This window comes from Podarcis pityusensis, assembly GCF_964106645.2.
Source record: "Podarcis pityusensis genome assembly, chromosome: 13".
In the NCBI taxonomy this organism is placed as follows: Eukaryota; Metazoa; Chordata; class Lepidosauria; order Squamata; family Lacertidae; genus Podarcis; species Podarcis pityusensis.
Genome location: NC_138038.1, coordinates 34,243,359 through 34,262,010, shown reverse-complemented (window position 1 = coordinate 34,262,010; position 18,652 = coordinate 34,243,359). Strand labels below are relative to the sequence as shown.

General features: G+C 46.9%; 1 protein-coding gene across 1 annotated transcript in view; it reads left to right on the top strand.

Moving 5' to 3' along the window:
• KREMEN2 (kringle containing transmembrane protein 2) overlaps positions 1 to 18,652 on the top strand; it is a 30,133-nt gene extending 11,481 nt beyond the window's left edge. The window contains exons 2-8 of the mRNA XM_080977254.1: positions 3,484 to 3,750; positions 4,723 to 4,847; positions 7,336 to 7,489; positions 12,378 to 12,710; positions 14,076 to 14,219; positions 17,066 to 17,138; positions 17,499 to 18,652. Coding sequence (XP_080833380.1) covers positions 3,484 to 3,750; positions 4,723 to 4,847; positions 7,336 to 7,489; positions 12,378 to 12,710; positions 14,076 to 14,219; positions 17,066 to 17,138; positions 17,499 to 17,793 — 1,391 coding nt within the window. The 3' untranslated portion in view covers positions 17,794 to 18,652. The remainder of the gene's footprint in view (positions 1 to 3,483; positions 3,751 to 4,722; positions 4,848 to 7,335; positions 7,490 to 12,377; positions 12,711 to 14,075; positions 14,220 to 17,065; positions 17,139 to 17,498) is intronic.

Sequence of the window (18,652 nt, the reverse complement as noted above, 5' to 3'; positions counted from 1 at the left end):
CCTTTGAACTCTTTGATCTTCCTCCATTCCCCCCCCCCCAATATAAGATCTAAAAGGGTCTCCTGTGTTTCTTTTGCCTGCAGCCAAGGCTCACACGACACCCTCCACACCGATTCCCTTTGAATCTTCAAAGCCTCTGCATGCTTTAACTGATTACACATTTAGCATCTCTAATCTCCTCTTGGCCCCCACCCGGGAGGCAGCCTTGGGACATGTCCCTCTTCTTTCAAGCTTGTCTTGTCACGCTTGCTCTGATGTTCCTCCAGCTCCACATTTCAGAGATTTGGGGGTGGGGTGGGGGTGGAAAGGAGGGGCAACTGGAGGTCTCTGGTGAACTGCCAGGGAAGACGAGAGCCCCTCGTCTTGGGCCCTTGGTCGCCCTGCACTCTTAGGCCCAAGCAGCCCTCGAATTGTAGGAGGAGAGGTAGGGTGGCCCAGGAGAATGACGAAGGGGGGTCTCCAAACGCAGTAAGGCTCACCTGCCATATTTTGAAACAAGCGAAGGAATACGGAATATTCATTGCCATCTCACTTAGTTCCCCCTCCACCTCACGTCCAGAGTCTAAAATTACCTAACTGCAACTCTGGGTACGGGTGAGGGTGTATGAAATCCACAAGCTTCAGTCTCTGACTTGCCTGAATTTTATTTGTATTGTGTCGCCCTGTACATTTCTTAAAAAAGTACCTAAATGGTATGTGTCATAAAAGGTAAGGGGGCTGGAAGCCCGCCCTTCTCTCCCTCCCGCCAGTAATTTGACCACTGGGTTGCTCAGGTTATTAGAACATCTCTAAACATTAGGCGCAAGAAACTGTGTTTTTCAACCCTGCTAACAACCGTGTTTCCCAGTGGAATTCACAGCCACCAGATATCAGAATCATAGAGTTGGAAGGGACCATGAGGGTCATATAGTCCAACCCCTGCAATGCAGGAATCTTTTGCCCAAGGTGGGGCTCAAACTCACAATCCTGAGATTAAGAGTCTTACACTCCACCAACTGAGATTTGTTGGTCTCTGATAGTATGAAAACTATCATCTGGTGACTCAGTAGGTTTTTTCAGGAAGCTGCTGCTCCCCATTAATCTTGAATCGCCAGACAAGATTGACAATGTATATTTAGAGCACATCTAATGCACATTTGAAGCACACAGCTGTCCCCCCCCCCAAAAAAAAACATGAATTCTGAGAACTGTAGCTTATTAAGGGTGCTGGAAATTGTAGCTCTGTGAGGAAGGAAACTACAATTCTCAGGATTGGGGGGGGAAGTAATATGTTTTAAATGTTCACTGAATGTGTTCTAAATGTGGGTCAGGTCTTTTCCTTCAGAGGGGGCAGGAATAGCACCAGAATGCTCAACTTTTTTCAAAGCTGATGAAACTGGCAAGGTTTCCTTCCCAGCCTTATCAGTTCTGCAGGGGCATGGGAGCAGCGGAAAGGGAGGATAGATTGCCTGAAGAAGCCAGATTCTTTATATCACTCAACCAAGAGACACTTCCCAATGAGGGAGGACAGGTTAAAAGACAAGAAAAGCCATTCCCCAAATGTGTGGAGGGCAGGGAGGAAGTGGTGGGCGGGAGACTGAAATACACTTCTGATCAACTGCATCCTTTGAGAGGTGTCATGAAACCAACAAGGAGGTTGAAACGGGTGTGGAAATACGCCAGCAATCCCAAAATCTGATACAGGTGTATTTAAAATAGAATTTCAACATTCACTTACAAATAGTATGCAAAAGAGGCTCGAAAGGGCTTTAAAGGCTGCAATATTAAGGCTCTTTTTATTGTGGGCGTATGCAGCAACATTCCGTTGATGTATTAGTAATGCGTTGGAAGTGGATTTATACTGGACCGTCCACACATCATCCCTCTTTCTCAGCTGTCCTGTGATGCTTCCCCAATGCGCTCGCATTAGTGCATCCAGATTTTAACTCTACCCATTGCATGCTCAGCATTTTGCCCATCGCCAGTCTCCACTCCCCCTTCTGCCCGGACATCGCAAGTAAGTTGTGCTGTGCCACCATACTTCCTTTCATCCACTTTTAAAGATTGCATGTTTCAGCTGTGAATTCCTGTGCAAAACCGTGTTAGTTTGCAGGGGGAGGAAACCGCAGAAGTGCCACTGTATGTGGCATCAACAGGAAGTACATGGAAGTACAAGCTCCTGTGGCTCTGACCCCTCCTTGCTGCCATACTTTGTTTTTAAGTTTTTGTCTTCAGGCTGTGATTGCTACGCTAACCATTAGCTCGTTTCCATTAAAAAATACAAAAAAAAAACCCTCCACAGGAATGGTGATTAAAGAAGCAAATTTAATTTCGCGCCTTGAAGGACCCAAAAAATAAAAATAAAAAATTGGAACATTTGTGGTATAACGAATTACAGGATTTCACAGGAAGCTTTAAATGCATGGGGTGTATGCAGTTAGTGTTTTTTTATTATTGAACCTGCCTTGGGACCTTAGGGTGAAGGGCAGGTAACAAACAAACAAACATCTCTGAGTGGACACAGAGCACTTTTCCCTCACAATTCATCTGTCAAATCTGGCCTTTGCCAATTACGAGTCACGCCTTCCAACTTTAGAGCATGGACTTGGATCCTCTGAGATCCAGGAATCTCTTCCTCTCTCTTTTGCTGTTAGAAATGAAGCGCTAAAAGTCAGGACCTGTGAGGTCTAAAAGATCTGGGGCAAGGCAATGGCTAACAGCAGAATTCTTAGGAAATTATCCCCGCTGATTTCAACGAGCCTTTCTTCTGCTTCAATATGCATGGATTGTGAGAGTGTGAGTTTTCATCAAGGCATGCCATGATTCAAACCTGTCAAGCAGAGTGCGTTTTTACAACTGCTGAATTATGTCGCACTGGTTACCATGCCAGTTCTGCAGACTGAAGCAATTGAATGGGCCCATCTGGGACAAGGAGATCCTGCAAGTAAACTAGTCCCAAGCCATGAAGGTCTTTATGTACTAATAGTAACACCTTGAATTTGACACAGTAACCAACCAGCCACCAGTGCCCATCTCTGAACAGAGGTGTTGTCTGCTGAGAAGGTCTCACTCCTGTCAGTAACCGTGTTGCAGCATTCTGCACTAACTGCAGTATCTGCACCAAGTGCAAGGGGAAGCCCCACACAGAGTGCATTGCAGTAATCCAGTTCTGAAATTTCCAGGGCCTGAACTATTGTGTTTAAGCTGGTATAGGGTAGATGGAGACCCAGGTTTACATCCCCTCTTAGCCCTAAATCCTAGTAGATGATCTGGATCCAGCCACCATTTCTCAGCATTCCCTACTTCACAGGGTTGTTGGAAGGATAAAGTGTATGCATTTGCAACTGAGCGACTCGGGAGAAGAGTGGGATTTTAAGAAATGCAATATGTAGATATATATATTGATACTGTCACCTCTTTGGGATGCCAGAGGGAAAGCGAGAGTGTGCAACGAGAAGATTTGTCTCGCTGACCAGCCCTCCGTTCTTCTCTCCTTGCCTGCAGAGCTGTCTGAATGTTTTATGGTGAATGGGGCCGATTACCGGGGGACGCAGAACAGGACCTCTCCCGGGAGCACGGGGCGGCCCTGCCTCTACTGGAACCAGACGCGAGAGCATGCCTACAACACCGCCAAATACCCCAATGGCGAATGGGGCCTGGGCAGCCACAACTATTGTCGCAACCCGGACGGGGACGTACAGCCCTGGTGCTACATCTCGGAGAACGAGGAAGGCATCTACTGGAAGTATTGTGACATCCCAACCTGCCACAGTGAGTACAGGAGGCCTGGGTAGACTGTGTGTGTGTGTGTGTGTGTGAGAGAGAGAGAGAGAGAGAGAGAGAGAGATATGGACTGGCTGAGTGCAGAAGAATGGTGGGAGACACCAGTTGGAGAACCCCCAAAGGAACCCCTAGGAAAAGAAGGCTCAGAGCCAAGGGATTGGTGGTGGGATGGTGATGAGGGAGAAGAGGGAGCAGGCTGGGAGGTGGTGGTGTTGGAAGCTGAAGAGGCAACAGGATTCAGTGAGCAGGAAGAGACTCTGGAAGAGGGCAGTCCAGAATCAGAGGCGGAAGCAGAGGCTGGAGAGTAAGGGGCCAAGAGGCAGAGACGAGTCAGGCTGGTGAAGAAGCCGGGGGTCTCCCTCTCCTGCTGTGGCAAGCGCCGCTCCCCCTGGTCTCCCAGAACCAGAAGAGGTATGAATAGAGCGGAGCAAAGGCAGGCACACGACTGAGTCTCAGATTGCAGAGATGAGTCAGGCTGGTGAAGAAGCCAGGGGATCTTCCCCTCCTGCTGAAACCAGCTCCCCAGACCCTATTTGAGTCTCCCAAAACACACAGATAAATGAAGAGAGTGGAGAGACAAGACAAAGGAGTCTAATGGAATGGCTGACCCAGGCCTGTACAGAGCTTGTCTCGTTAGAATATAGTTATAAACCCCAGTTAGCATAGCCCTCTGAGGCTTGGGGCAAGTGTATCCTGCTGCCCCCCACCTTACACGAGCCTGGGCTGACTCTCCAGATGACAGCTGAGGGGCCGGAGGTCTGAGGGAACTGGTCTGTCGCAGCAGTTGCAAAAGCCTTAAGGCAGACAGACAGCTTTGTTTCTAATCAGTGCATGCCCCGTAACTTCATGGTGAAATTCTGTAACTTTTTATACAAGTGTTCCGGGGGGGGGGGTGTTGGGGTTTTTGCTCTCTTGCCCTTCCAGACAACAAAAACACAATCACTTTGTCCTCCTCTCCAGTGCCAGGTTACGTCGGCTGCTTCTTAGATTCTGGGACCCCACCGGCCCTGAGTGGGAGCAGCGGCACCTCCACCAAGCTTACAGTGCAAGTTTGCCTCAGCTTCTGCCGCAAGCGGGGCTATAAGGTAAAGCTCTTTGCCAACCATGGGCATCTCACCTCACCTGGCCTGCCTAATAGCATCTTCAGGCTTATGGCCTGGTCTGATGTCGCAACTCTGCTGGAGTTAAGCGGATCTCGGCCTAGTCAGTGTGTGTCTTGGAGACCAGGAGTGAATCCGGTGTACACCAACTTGGAGTTCTATGCTAGAAAGCCTGGGGCATAAATTATGGGGTGTACTGAAGTAAGTTGTATTCACAGTAGACCCTTTAAAACTAACAAACCTAAATTAATCAAGCCTATTCATTTCAGTGGGTATATTCTGAGTAGGACCAGTGCTTTTTTTCTGGGGGGGACGCAGGGGTACGCATACCCCTAAACATTTTGTGAATCTTTTTATTTTTGTCCATTTGCTGTATTTATTTTCCTCAATTTTAACTATAAAATGGTGATTTTCTTGAGTCAAATTAAGAGTACCCCTAAACAGTATTTTAGAAAAAAAAGCACTGAGTAGGGCAAATACTAGGTACAACCCCAAATAAGCATCAACCCTACAGAAAAAGGCTTAGGGTTGTGTTCAGCTAAGTCTTATTCATAACAGACCCATAGAAACAAAAAAAGAGTGCAAAGGCACTTGGGATGACTGGTCAGTATGTGAACACATCACCCCCTCCCATGGTATATTTAGAGGTGTTGTTGCATTTGTTCTTTTCGTTACCCAGTCTCAAAAATTCAGATATAGGCCTGCAAGCATCTATTGGCCATTGCCTGTGTGTAGATGGTGGTGAAGCTGCCACATGTTCAAGCCATTGTGTGACTTTTCTTTATAAAATTTAATTTCAGCTGTGATGCATTTTTAAGCACTGCACAAGGCTGAGCGTACTTTCCTGCTCTGCTACTCCAGCCCTAGAGCATTAGCCGGTCTTTTTAACAAAACGTTGATGAAGTTGCTGCTTTAAAATTCGCCCCAAAGCTTAAAAGAAATATCAGCCCCAATCTATTGCTTCATTCCCTTTGGTTATCAGATGACTCTGTGTTTTTCTAGAAGGGAGATTTACAGAGACACCCCTGCCGCTTATAAGAACATAAGAAGAGCCCGCTGGATCAGGCCAATCAGCCGTTTAGTCCAGCATCCAGTTCTCATAGTGGCCACCCAGATCCCTCTGAGAAACCTTCAAGCAGGACCCAAGCACAATATTACTCTTGTGATTTCTAGCAACTGGTATTCAGAAGAATTACTGCCTCTGGCTGTGGAGGCAGAGCATCATGGCAAGTAGCCATTGATAGTGTTACCCTCCATGGATTTGTCCAATCCTTTTTCAAAGCCACCCATTGCGTGGTGTGTACATTTGGCCTCTGGCAAGCAGGTTTGGACGTGGCAAGCAGGAGGGATGTGGGTGGCGCTGTGGTCTAAACCACTGAGCCTCTTGGGCTTGCTGATCAGAAGGTCGGTGGTTCGAATCCCCACAACAGGGTGAGCTCCTGTTGCTCGGTCCCAGTTCCTGCCAACCAACAGTTCTAAAGCACCCCAAAGAAAGTGCAAGTAGACAAATAGGCACCACTTCAGCGGAAAGGTAAATGGCATTTTCGTGCGCTGCTCTGGTTTCAGTTTCCATTGTGCCAGAAGTGGCTTAGTCATGCTGGCCACATGAACCAGAAAAACAGTCTGCGGACAAACGCCAGCTCCCTCGGCCTGTAAAGCGAGATGAGTGCCGCAACCCCAGAGTTGTCTGCAACTGGACTTAACTGTCAGGGGTCCTTTACCTTTAAGCAGGTTTGGTAGTCTTTGTGTTATTCCACAAACCTGCATCACCTATTTGGGACAAAATAAATCTACGTGTGCCAGAAGATACGAAGCTTCTCTGAAACCACTTTTACCTTCCTTAAAGCCACTTCAGCTAGGAAAGAAAGGCCACCTTAAGCTGATGGAATATGTGCAGCTTGCGGCCTTAACATATAGAATAAGAGAACAAGAAGAACATAAGTTTAGAGAAGATTGGAAAATGTTTATTGAATATATGGGGGCAATTGTGTACACCTGAAAACGTTGGTAGCATTAAGATAAATTCAACAGTGTAAATAAGTTTTGTTGGATGTAATAATGGAATACAGATGGTTTTGTTTATGTAAAATATGCAGGGATTTATGATATACAAAATGAACCATGGAAAGAGAATAAGGGAAGTCACTGATATTTTAAGGATGTTTAAATGAGTATTCTAAATTGTAAAACAGAAAAATTATATAAAAAAGAAAAACAAAGCTCTCCTCAGCTTCACTTTCTCTGTACTGGGGCCGTTTATTGGTGTCATTGAGGTTGCAACTCTGATTGCATTTTTCTGGTTGTACGTCCCACTGAACCCAGTAGGAATTGCTTTTGAGTGCACATGTATGGGATTGTGCTGTTAGCCATGCAACGAACAAACACCATTGGCAGGTTATGGGATCAGATCTACACCCTGCTTCCCCTCCCATGTACATGCTTTCTTAATCACCTTTCTCTTTCTCCTCTGCAGTTTGCTGGCGTAGAGGCTGGTTATGCCTGTTTCTGTGGCCACGAAGGGGATGTCCGACGTAGCCAGCCAGTGAGTGCCGTGGAATGCGACCAAGTCTGCTTTGGCAAGTCCAGCGAGTTGTGCGGAGGAGATGGCCGGATTGGCATATACAATGGTAAGTGTGAGGACGCAGGAGGCTTATCACAGATCAAAGGTTTTTTAATCCAAAAGACGTACGCGCATCAGCTCTGCATGCCTGATGACATAGGTTTTTATGCACAGAGGTAGAGAGAAGTGTTTTTCTCTGTCTCCCATTGAGGGAGAATTCAGAGGACACCCAGGGAAATCCATGGGAAGCAGGGCAGCACAAAATTAAGGCTGCAGTCCTCCATACACTTACAGGCAATGACCAATCGACGCGCGCCCAATTGATGCATGACCGCGCATACATGCAGTGTGCCAAACCCAGAAGTGACTTTTAAAATGGCCCTAAGAGAGCCCAGAAAGGGGGAAAAAGCAGTGCCTAGCCATCCCACAAGCCTTTGCAAGTGCAATCCCAGGAGCCCTTGCACCGGCCGTTGAGACCTGTGTGGAGGTGGAGTCTGAACAAGGGGGTTTGGAGGGAGCGATTGTGCTGGAGTTCGGCGTCTGGTAAGTTGCCGCTGGTTTTTTAAAGGGTTTTTCAAGGGTTTCCAGAGGTTTAGAGGACATTTGCAGGCTTTTTCAAATTGTGTTTCAAAATATACGTAATTTCACCTCGGAACTTAAGCCCTGCGTAAATTGGGTGTTGCCTGCTCTTGGGAGCGAGTCTTGCTGAACTCATACTTCCATGTGGACACATGTTGGATTGCAACGCATCTTAAGGTATTTGTTGCCACAAAGAGTGGTGATTGATGGCCCCTAGCTATGTGGGCAGAGCACATGGTTTGTATGCAGAAGGTCGCAGGTCCATTCCCCAGCATCTCCAGGTAGGGCTGGAATTGCTTCTTGGCTGACACCCTGCAGAGCTGGCCTAGATGGATCATATAGAGCCAGTGTGGTGTCACAGTGAGAGCGTTGGACCTAGGATCCGGGAGACCAGGGTTCAAATCCCCAGTCGGCCAAGAAACTCACCGGGTGACCTTGGGCAGGTCACTGTCTCTCTCAGCTTAACCTACCTCACAGGGTTGTTGTGAGGATTAAATGAGGAGTGGGAGAACCATGTACACTACCCTGAGCGACTCAGGAACATGACAAAAAAATAAAAATAAATGTCTGACTTTGTATAGGACAACTTTCTGTGTTCCATATCCTATGCCTTAAAAAAAAAAGTGATTAGATATGTTCATGGAGCCTCAGAAGTCTGCCAACGGCCGTGACCCACAATGGTATACAGTTTATGGGAACCTGGAGTTTCCATGGTGCTCTGTGCTTGCATGTGTTTGCTCCCATGCACCTTGCCCCAACAGAGGGTGCTAAAATTTCACAACTGTGAAAGAGAGGATCCTGATTGGAAATAGACAGGACACTTCATGGAAGGACTTTTTGAGTATTTTGGTTTAGAAAAGGGACTCTTTCCCGGGCCTTCTCCAAAGCGGATCTCCCATCCTTCCAGTCTCACGTTCTCTCGACATCTGGATTGCATTTATTTATTTATTTCTAACCAATGTTGGTTTTTGAGAAATTTTTCATTTTCCTGTTTTCCAGACACGGTTGATTTGTTTTCTTTCCCCAGTTTTGACTCTCAGGGATGTCAAAGTGCAGTGTATACACTTAACTGTTGAGTTTTGTTTTTTGTTTTGTTTTTAAATGTTTTTTGACAACAAATATAATGCTTTTTGGGTGCCACCCACATTGTCTCAGTATTTTTTACAACAGCCCTCTACTGTACGATGCCTGAATGATATTATTACAGCATGTAAATAATTTATTATTATTATTATTATTATTATTATTATTATTATTATTACAGTTTATCTACCACTTAATTACAATTATCTCTAAGTGGTGTACAGCAAGCTGAGCAAATACAACAGAGATAAAAAGCTAACTCTAAGATCAAAAATGACTTTTAATTACTGCTGAAATAGAAATCTTTAGTAGGCGCCAGAAGTTCAACAGGGAGGAGGCATGTCTGATCTCATTTGTAAGTGAGTTCCACAAAGTGATGCCCACAACCCTGAATGCATGGCTCCTTGTGGACACAAGTCATGCATCTGAGCTGTGGGGAACCGTGGTGATTCCCCTGTAGACCTCAGGGATCAGGCACAGGTATAAAGGATCAAGCGGTCCTTAAGGTATATCAAATACAGGGGAATTCTCACTTACGCATGGGGTTCCATTCCTGGCTGCTGTACATGTCACTGGGATGCATGCGAGTGGGGATTATCCTGCCCCTCTCTGCCCCTACCCCCATTCTGCCTCTTTTCAGTGCCGGAAATGGCACACATGTTAGCCGGAGCGGGTGTGCTGATCATGTATACGTGGGGAGACGCCTGTACTGTTATTGTAGAATGTTATAGTATACTGTAATTGTTTGGTACACTTGGGTCATCCCATTTGCCATCTCAAAAAAATGATAATAGTTTGTTTTTGTGTTTATTTATTACGTTTTAAAAATCTCTTCCTTTATATTCACAACAACCTCATGAAGCTGAACTGAGAGATCAGTAAAGGTCTAAGGTGACCCAGGTCACTCAATACGTTTTGTGAATGAGTGAGGATTATAGTCTTGCCACTACACTGTTTATCTCTCTTTTTGGTTTGTTTTTTTTAAAGGGTGAGTTTGTGTCTCTTGCCATGATTGAAAACAATGGAGGTACACTTCTTTTTTTTAAATTAAAAAGTATACTTCATTATTATACCCGGAAAGGTCCTCCCCCCCTTTCAGAGTACAGTGGTACCTCGGGTTACATACGCTTCAGGTTGCATACGCTTCAGGTTACAGACTCCGCTAACCCAGAAATAGTGCTTCAGGTTAAGAACTTTGCTTCAGGATGAGAAGAACGGCGCGGCGGCAGTAGGAGGCCCCATTAGCTAAAGTGGTGCTTCAGGTTAAGAACAGTTTCAGGTTAAGTACAGACCTCTGGAACGAATTAAGTACTTAATCCGAGGTACCACTGTACCTCCAATTAAAACTTAACAATTAAGGAGTCTTACCTGCTGTGTCTCTGAGTGATTCACTGTTCTGAGCATGGCCATTTTCTTCAGTGGCAGGTCATTGCACAGTGTCTCTACATTAGAGGCAAATGATTGCCAGGCCAGAGCCAAAGCTGGTTGGAAGGAGGTAAGATCAGAGCAGCAAATTACATAGAGCAGCAACAGGCAGCCTCCTCTGCAGGTGGGTCAGTCTGCTGCATTGGGAGTGGCTGAACCATCCAATCTCACCCAGCATCAATGTGCAGCAACATTAGCACCCCCTAGTGGTGGCTGTTTGGAAGGAGGCAAGGCCAGATCAGTAAATTACAGAGATGTGGCAGGCAAGATCCCCTGGATATGGAAGTGGGTGTTTTGGGCCCACAAATTAACCTAACTGCTTTCTCACAGTGAGCTGCCTTGCACAACCCAGTGTGCTCTGGCACGCAGTTCATTAATTACTATATGATGTATTATCACCCCAGTTATAAGGTTTGCATTGAGTGTCTCCGACTGTGGCTTCCAGAGGTCAGGATCCAGAGAGCGTGTACCACCAGCCCTCTGTTCCTACTACGAACCTGGTATGCCAGGGAAGGGGCAGAACTCAGTGGAAGAGCATCTGCTTTGAACACAAACGATTATTGATTAAATCCTTGCCTGGCAACGCCACATAGTGCTGGGAATGTCCTGTGTCAGAAACACTGGAGAGCTTCCCCAGGCAGGGAAGACAATTCTTAGTTAGATGGACCACTGGTCTGATGAAGTGCAGGTGAATTCTGGGCATCAAGGGCGCCATCCAGGCTGAGGTACCAGCATGCAATCTTGCCCTAGTCACATGACTGTCTAGGGCCAATCACAACCAACCAGGCCGTATAAAGCCTTACTTCAGAGCTTGCTGCTCAGTCTGAGCAACTCACCTCCAGCGTGAGGAGGTTGCCAAAGCGCTGCCCACCAGTCTCTTATGGCTGCCTTGGATCTTGACCCGCCTGGTTCCGACTGAGCCCTTGCTTCAGTCAGATCCTCTGAGGCTGACGGGTCTTCTTGACCCCTGCCTGTCTGTGGCCATGTGCACCTTCCTCCAGTCTCTCTGATTCTAGTTCTGGATCTTGACGTCCACTTGGCTTGGGACCGTGTACTTGCTTCTGGGCTGTGTGGGCAGACAGGCAGCCCCCTGGCAAAGTCCAGCATGTCTGAAGCTTGATCCTGCTAAAAAAAGTAAGAAGAGCTCGTCTGGATCAGACCAAAGGTCTGCCTAGCCCAACTTCCTGTTTCCCAGAGTGATGCACCAGAGGCCAGTGAGCACAACAGCACTCTCTCCACTCATGAACAACTGGAATTCAGAGGCATACTGCTCCGAAATTGAATGTAATACACAGCTATGATAGGTAGCAGTCACTGATAGTCTTATCTGCCATCAATTTTCTAATCTCCCTTTTAAGTTGTCCAATATGGCGGTCATTGCTACTTTTGGCAGTAGCGAGTTCTGCAGCTTAACCAAATGCTGCGCGTGAACTACTTCCTTTTGTCTGCCTTGAATCTTCTGCCATTCAGCTTCCTCAGATGGCCCCAGGCTCAAGTATTACGAGATGTGGTGAGAAGCTTCACTCTGTTCACTTTCTCCACCCCATGCATAATCTTACACACCTCTGTAAAACCCGGTTCCAATTCTGTAAGCAGTCTTACTCATGCAGAAGATGATTGGCTCCTTGTCTGGATGGGAAATTTATTACCAGAAGCTGGGCTCTGTTAGTGTAACCGCATGGAAAGGTGTTTCGCACAAACGCTCACAATGTGGAAAGCCATTTTGTGCAAAGGGGCAGGGTTTTTTTGTCATTGAAAATTAAAACAAAAAACTGGGGATCCTAAAAGTTGCATCCCTCTATTGATTACATTTTTATTCTGATCCTTCCCTCCCTACCCCCCACCCTGCTTGTCTCTCCACCCCACAGTATCCATGGGTGCCTGCCAGGGGAACTTCAGCGATCTCTCTGGAGTGATTTACTCTCCGCAGTTCCCGGATGACTACGAAGCCGACAGCAACTGCAGCTGGTCCCTGCACCCCCTGGGCTGCGAGTCCGTGGAGGTCACCTTCCGGATCTTTGACGTGCATGACCCCAACGACCGCCTGGAGCTGTGGGATGGACACAGCAACCTCTTGCTGGCTCAGTTTGACGGGCGCCGGAGGCCGGGGGCTCCCCTGCTGTTCCCCACCGACCACCTGCTCCTCTCCTTCCATTCGGATCAGCTCCTGCAAGCCCAGGGCTTTGCCATCTTGTACAGAGGTATGCGCCAAGGCCTGACTCTGCGATGCATCTGCCCCAGGGGTAGAATGGGCGGGATAAACCTGTTCCACCTGGGTTGAGTAACGCTGCAGCAATCACCTGCAGAGGAGGTAGATCAGGGGAAAGAAGCCTCTTCCCGAGTGGGTCTGGAGGGCCGCAGCAAGGACCAAAAGTAAGAACCCTGCTCCCACAGCAGAAGACTTCGAGGTGGTGTGGTGTGCGGCTGAGGCAGAGAGAGGCTGTCTTTGAACTCCAGGACTCACTCCAGCGTCTGCCAACTCTTCCCTGGGGCTCAGTGTGTCAGAGTCTCTAATTAGAAGCTCTTGCTTCCACACCTGCAAAGGGAGGAGGGTGACCGGCCCTTTGAACTGGGGCCCTGGGAATGGGGAGGATTTCTTTTGACAAAGCTTGGGAAGCCCTGCGTGTGGGTTCCTCGCACTCGCTCACCCTCCCGCTGGTGACAGCACCTTTGAAATAGTCACCCAATGGGTTAACTACAGGCAAGTTTCTCCTGGTGTGTCCCTTTGAACTTTCTGTGCAGCCGCAGGCCTGTAGCCAAAAATGATTGTGAACTAAAGGTGGGTAGGGCACCTGGTTGGGGGAATGGGGCGGGGGGAGGCAGAATGAATACAGAATAGGAAGAGCCTAAATACAAGTGGCCTGATGCATTGCTGTTTAATTGTATAAACCACCAATTAAAAGCCACCTAAGAAAGCTTTTTAAAAGCCGAGAACGTCAAAAGCTGAGAACTTTAAAACACTTAGAATTTTAAAAACCATTTAAGAGCAATTGCACACCCTCACAGCTATAAATTTCATAATTTACATCACCACCCCACACTTTGCAGTTCATTTCTGGGTCACCTATCTTTCTGGGAAGCAGATTTGTTTTGCAAGAGCTCCAAATCGGCATCACTTGTGACAGTCTTGAAGTGCCCTGGGGCTCTTGCTTCACAATTGTGACACAGTTGGGGTCATCTAGTCCAACTCCCTGCAATGCAGGAAACTCATCTAAGGCATCCATGACAGATGACCATCCAACCTCTGCTAAAAAACCTCCAACGAAGGAGAGTCCATTATCTCCCGAGGGGAGACCGCTCCACTGTGGAACAGCTCTTACTGTCAGAAAGGTTTAGTCGGAATCTCCTTTCTTGCAATTTGAAGCCATTGGTTTGAGATCTTCCATGTGACAGCTCTTAAGATATTTGAAGATGGCTATCATATCTTTTCTCAGTCTCTTCTTTCGCAGGCTAAACATACCCAGCTCCCTCAACCATTCCTCATAAGGCTTGGATTCCAGACTTTGGGAACAGGGTTGGCTAAAAATCCACTGTGAAGACAATAAACTGTTTTGATTTCCCTGCAGGAGTGAAAGGTCCCCTTATCAACGGAGCCCGGTCTGATTTACGAACTCTACCAGGTGATGGATCCCGTCTCATCCCAACCTCCTCCGATTGGTTGAACTCCACCTGGACCTACAGCGCCAATGACTCTGCCATTGGGGTAGGAGGTAAAGGACTAGACTTGAGGCAGGGCTTGGCCCTCGATGCTGCAGCTTGTGCTATAACCTGATTGGCTGGCTCAAGTCAAAACAGTCTCTGATGAAGACATTCCCTGCAGGAACTACTGATTGTACACATGTGCCTGCCAGATGACCCCTTTTTTTAAAGAAAGCGAGAAGTTAACTTTTGCAAAGGAGAGTACAGATCAGAGAAAGGCAACCTATGTGTGCTCAATCCTTTCTCTACCTACCATTTCACAATTCTAAACCCCTTCCCATAACATCTTCCCAATTCCACACACAGGATTACAGCTGCACTTTTTCAAGGATAGCATGTAAGTGGTATCAGAGCGTGGGGCGGGGTGGGGAAATCTCAGTGTGGGTGCCATTTGGAACTAAGAAACAGGGAGGAAAAGGGTAAAGTACTCTCTCTATTCCACTGTCTACATTTCCTTCTCTTAAAGCAGCTTCTACAAAAACAACCGCCAAACCCTAAAATATTAAGATTCTCTAATAATACACATTCACACATAATTTAATAGGGATGCGTGAAGAATTGGATCTTTGCAAATTCCAATATGAACTGATCTGCTCTTCCTGTACTAATGTGTGAATTGGAATTTTGTCACCCACAAATGTCCAGGCTCTCTGAATGTTCCAATGCTATTCTTGGCTCAAAAAACGTATCAAAATACTTTGAAATGCATGTTTTGATAGAAAAATAGGTTTGGAAATGCATGTTTTGATAGAAATTAATCTGCAATTTTTTAAAAAAGTAGAATTAATGTGGAAATGGCACAGAATGAACTTATGGGTGACCACGAGCAAAAAGGGCACAGATTTGAAGTAAACTGATTTGCCCATCTCCAAAGTGCAGCTAGTTGACCTTCGGTTCCCACGCTGTGTAAAATTTGCTGTGGTGCAATCCAGCCACCAGGGGTCATAGTCTGTACCTTTGTAACATAATGCACTTTGTAGTCAGCTGTGAGTTAAATGACATTAGAGATCCTGAACTCTCTCTTATTCTGGGCAAAGCTTTGCACACCTTGCACTTAAATAGAACGAATGAAAGAAAAATCAGAACTCAGCACGCAGTAAAAACTGGATTCTGTGACCTATGTATTATTAAGCACAATTATTTCACATCTGCTGATTTTGCACAACCCTTACAAGCCATGGGGAAGGGAAGAGAGCTGGGCAGGGCAGCCTTATCCCTATTTTGCTTTTGCCAAAAACCCTGCTTGGCTGTCCCCCCACCTGGTTTCTGCAGCATTGCCCATGCACTTTCACATCTGTATATCTACAGGGACTAGGAGCATGAAACAAAAAACCCCCAAGTCTCTCAGTTTGCTGAGTGCTTGCATGGTGCAATTGAGGAACTGTGGAATGCATACAGCCCATGGGATGAGGCCTTACATTGCTAACATGACTACTACATTTATTGTCTGCCAACATGCTTGCAAAGCTCTCGCTGTGTGTATACACACACACACGCACACACACACACACACACACAGAGAGAGAGAGAGAGAGAGAGATGTATACAGAGAACACCTTTACACGGATTTGCACCATGTTTTAAATTTCCCTCCGAAAATAAACAGCTCCTTGTCCAAGAGGATTTTTTTGAGTTTGTTCCATTTCCATTTCTCCGGTAAACAGCTGGTTTTCCCAGGGAAAGCAGCAGGACTAATCTCCCCCCCCCCCCGCCCCGCAAAAAAAAAATTCCTCTTGGATCCATGACTTGAAATCATGGGACAAACAAAAATGTGGATGGGCCCTTTTAAATCTGGAGCCAACTTCTGCTTTCTCATGGGTCTTCTCTCTTCTCCAAATACTGTAATCTTGTTATTGTTACTATTACTATCACTATTTTAATCTGTGTGCCCCTTTTGTGTCCTAAAGTGGCTCACGAGACCGTCGTCTAGGTGTATTTTGCTGTACAACGCCCACCTCCCAATCTTTATTTTGTGCTGAGGGTTATATAGAACATTTGGCACAACCTGGTGGCAATTTTGTATTATTTATTTATTTATTTATTTATGAAATGTGTATACCATCCTATACCCGCAGATTTCAGGACGATTCACAACATAAAATCACAATAAAAAAACACACAAAATACATCATAAAAACAAATACAACCTAATAATCCCTGCTTACAAAAACACATTTTAAAAGGGCATCAGGTGTCAATCAGCCAAAGGCCTGGTGGTGAGGAGGCTGTGCAATGTCAGAGGGACTAGAGGGTGCTTTAAACCGGGGAAGGGGAGCCCAAAGCCCTCCAAGTGGTGCTGGATCCCATCTGCCCCAGCCAGCATGCCCAGTGGTCAGGGATAACAGGACTTGTTGTCCAATGACATTTGGAAGGCCGCCGATTCCCTGTCCCTGTTTTAAATCACCACTCTTGACAAACATAAACAAGATGTTGGGGCTCTGTGATCAAAGCTGCTGGCTTTAAAAAGAACTGCTTTTAAAAAATAGATGGTAGGTCTGATCACAGGTCCCAACCAGCTTCCTACTTGGCTCAATAAACAGATTGGAAATGGCTGACCTTTTGGCTTTTTGGATCTGCGTGACGCAGCAGACATTATAAATTTATATGAAATGCACAGGATGTCTACCAAGCAGGTATTGGTCAGCTTTTTACACAGAAATGTAAGCTGACCAGTATAGCATCCTCTTATCATATTTGCAATGTCTGAAAGTAATTTCCTTTTCACTGTGAGAGCTAGAAAGAGACTTAATTCTGTAGGGGACTCAGCATGGTGATTAATCAACCCTGCCCTGTAGCTTTCTAGATCTCGGTGGAAGGTTGTACATAACTAGTGTCTTCTGTTCTTTTGTTAACACAGCTTGGGTGATGTACACAGCTACAGGGACCTTCATCCTAGCCATCCTCATCATCTCGTTCCATCTACGCAAGAGGTAGGCTGGGGTTTCAACTGGATGATGGGAGTCAGACAGAGGTTTTGCATTTCATTCCCATCTTTGGGCGATATTGGGGGGGGGCGGTATTGTAGGGAGCAAAGAGTCCTAGATTCTGCCCCCTTTTTGTGGAATGACAAGGAGTTAAGAGGAAGTGAGTCACTTTGGTCATGTTGGCAGAGGATGCTGGGAACTGTAGTCCAAAAACATCTAGAGATCCCCACACTGGCTACCTTTAATCTAGAGAGTCTTGTACACGTTGGACATTAGATACGTGCTCAGGATGCTGGGCCGTTGCTAGTGGTGGCGTCAATCTTTGACTCACCTGATTGCACTGTTTGTTTGTTTTCTTATCTCCAGGACCTGCCTTTTTGTGCAGAAGAAGACTGGCAGCTCTCTGGGCCCTTTCTCCTCCAAAGGCCCGCGAAGCCGCTGCCAGTGCCTTGGGGGCGAGGCGTGGGCCGTGGCCTACCGCCACACCCGGGTCGTGATCTGCACCACGCGCGGCGCCCCGCACCACCGCCCCTTGCGCAACGGGGGCGGGGTTGCCGGGGACGACGAGGCCTCCTCGGACTGCTCATGCCTGTGCCACAGTTACGAGAACCTTTCATCCACCAACCAGTCCTCTCTCAAATCTCTCATCTCCACCATCTGAGGCCATGCGAACCTTATAACTTCCACCTTCACCCCTGTCATGACCAGCTCCCTTTCTACTGCCAGATCCCTGGAGCAGAACTTCCCCAGTTTGCTAGGAACCAAGAAACCAACCTTATAAGCATATGCTCTGCGGGTTGGAGGCAGGGGAGACGGAATTTAATGGAAGCCAATGCACCGTTTGGCACAGATAAGAACGTTCTGGAGAAACTGAAAGTTGTTTTGACAGCAGGAACTTGTGTAGCAACATTGCCTAAACAACCTTCTCTGGGCCAGGAGAGTACTGAGGTGGTGAGAATCCTATTGCCACATCCCTTTGGGGGAGACATCTGTGCCTTCTTTGAAGCTGGGATTTTCCCTGGGGTTTTGTAAACCTTGCCTGTGGGACAAAGAGTTTTGGTGGAAGTCTCCCATCGTGGCAGGATTCATACCTGCATGGAATTTAGGACTGTGTGACAGGAGAGATGCGTTCTCTATAACACATGGAAGTTCAGGCATCTTGCAGGTTCACGTTTTGTGAGACGCCAAGGCCTGGGAATGGTGAGATCCTGGCTGCATCCTCCAAGAGGCTGGAGCGGGGAAAGCCTTCAGTTCCACAGGCTCATCCGTGGATGCTGAATTGGGGCGGGGGGGCAGGGAATGGTGGTATTCGTGTGCAGATCCCATTACTGGTGTCACTTTGGGTGCAAACAGAGGCCACGGGGCACTTGAAAGACTTTTCACTTGGCTACACGGGGGTGCAAAGACACACCAAAAAAGAAGAGGGGAGATCAAAACCAACCCCCTTGCCTATTGTGTCCCAGAGCCGCACGATGGATTTTGGAACATAAAACCTTCATTAAATTATTTTCATATCGGTA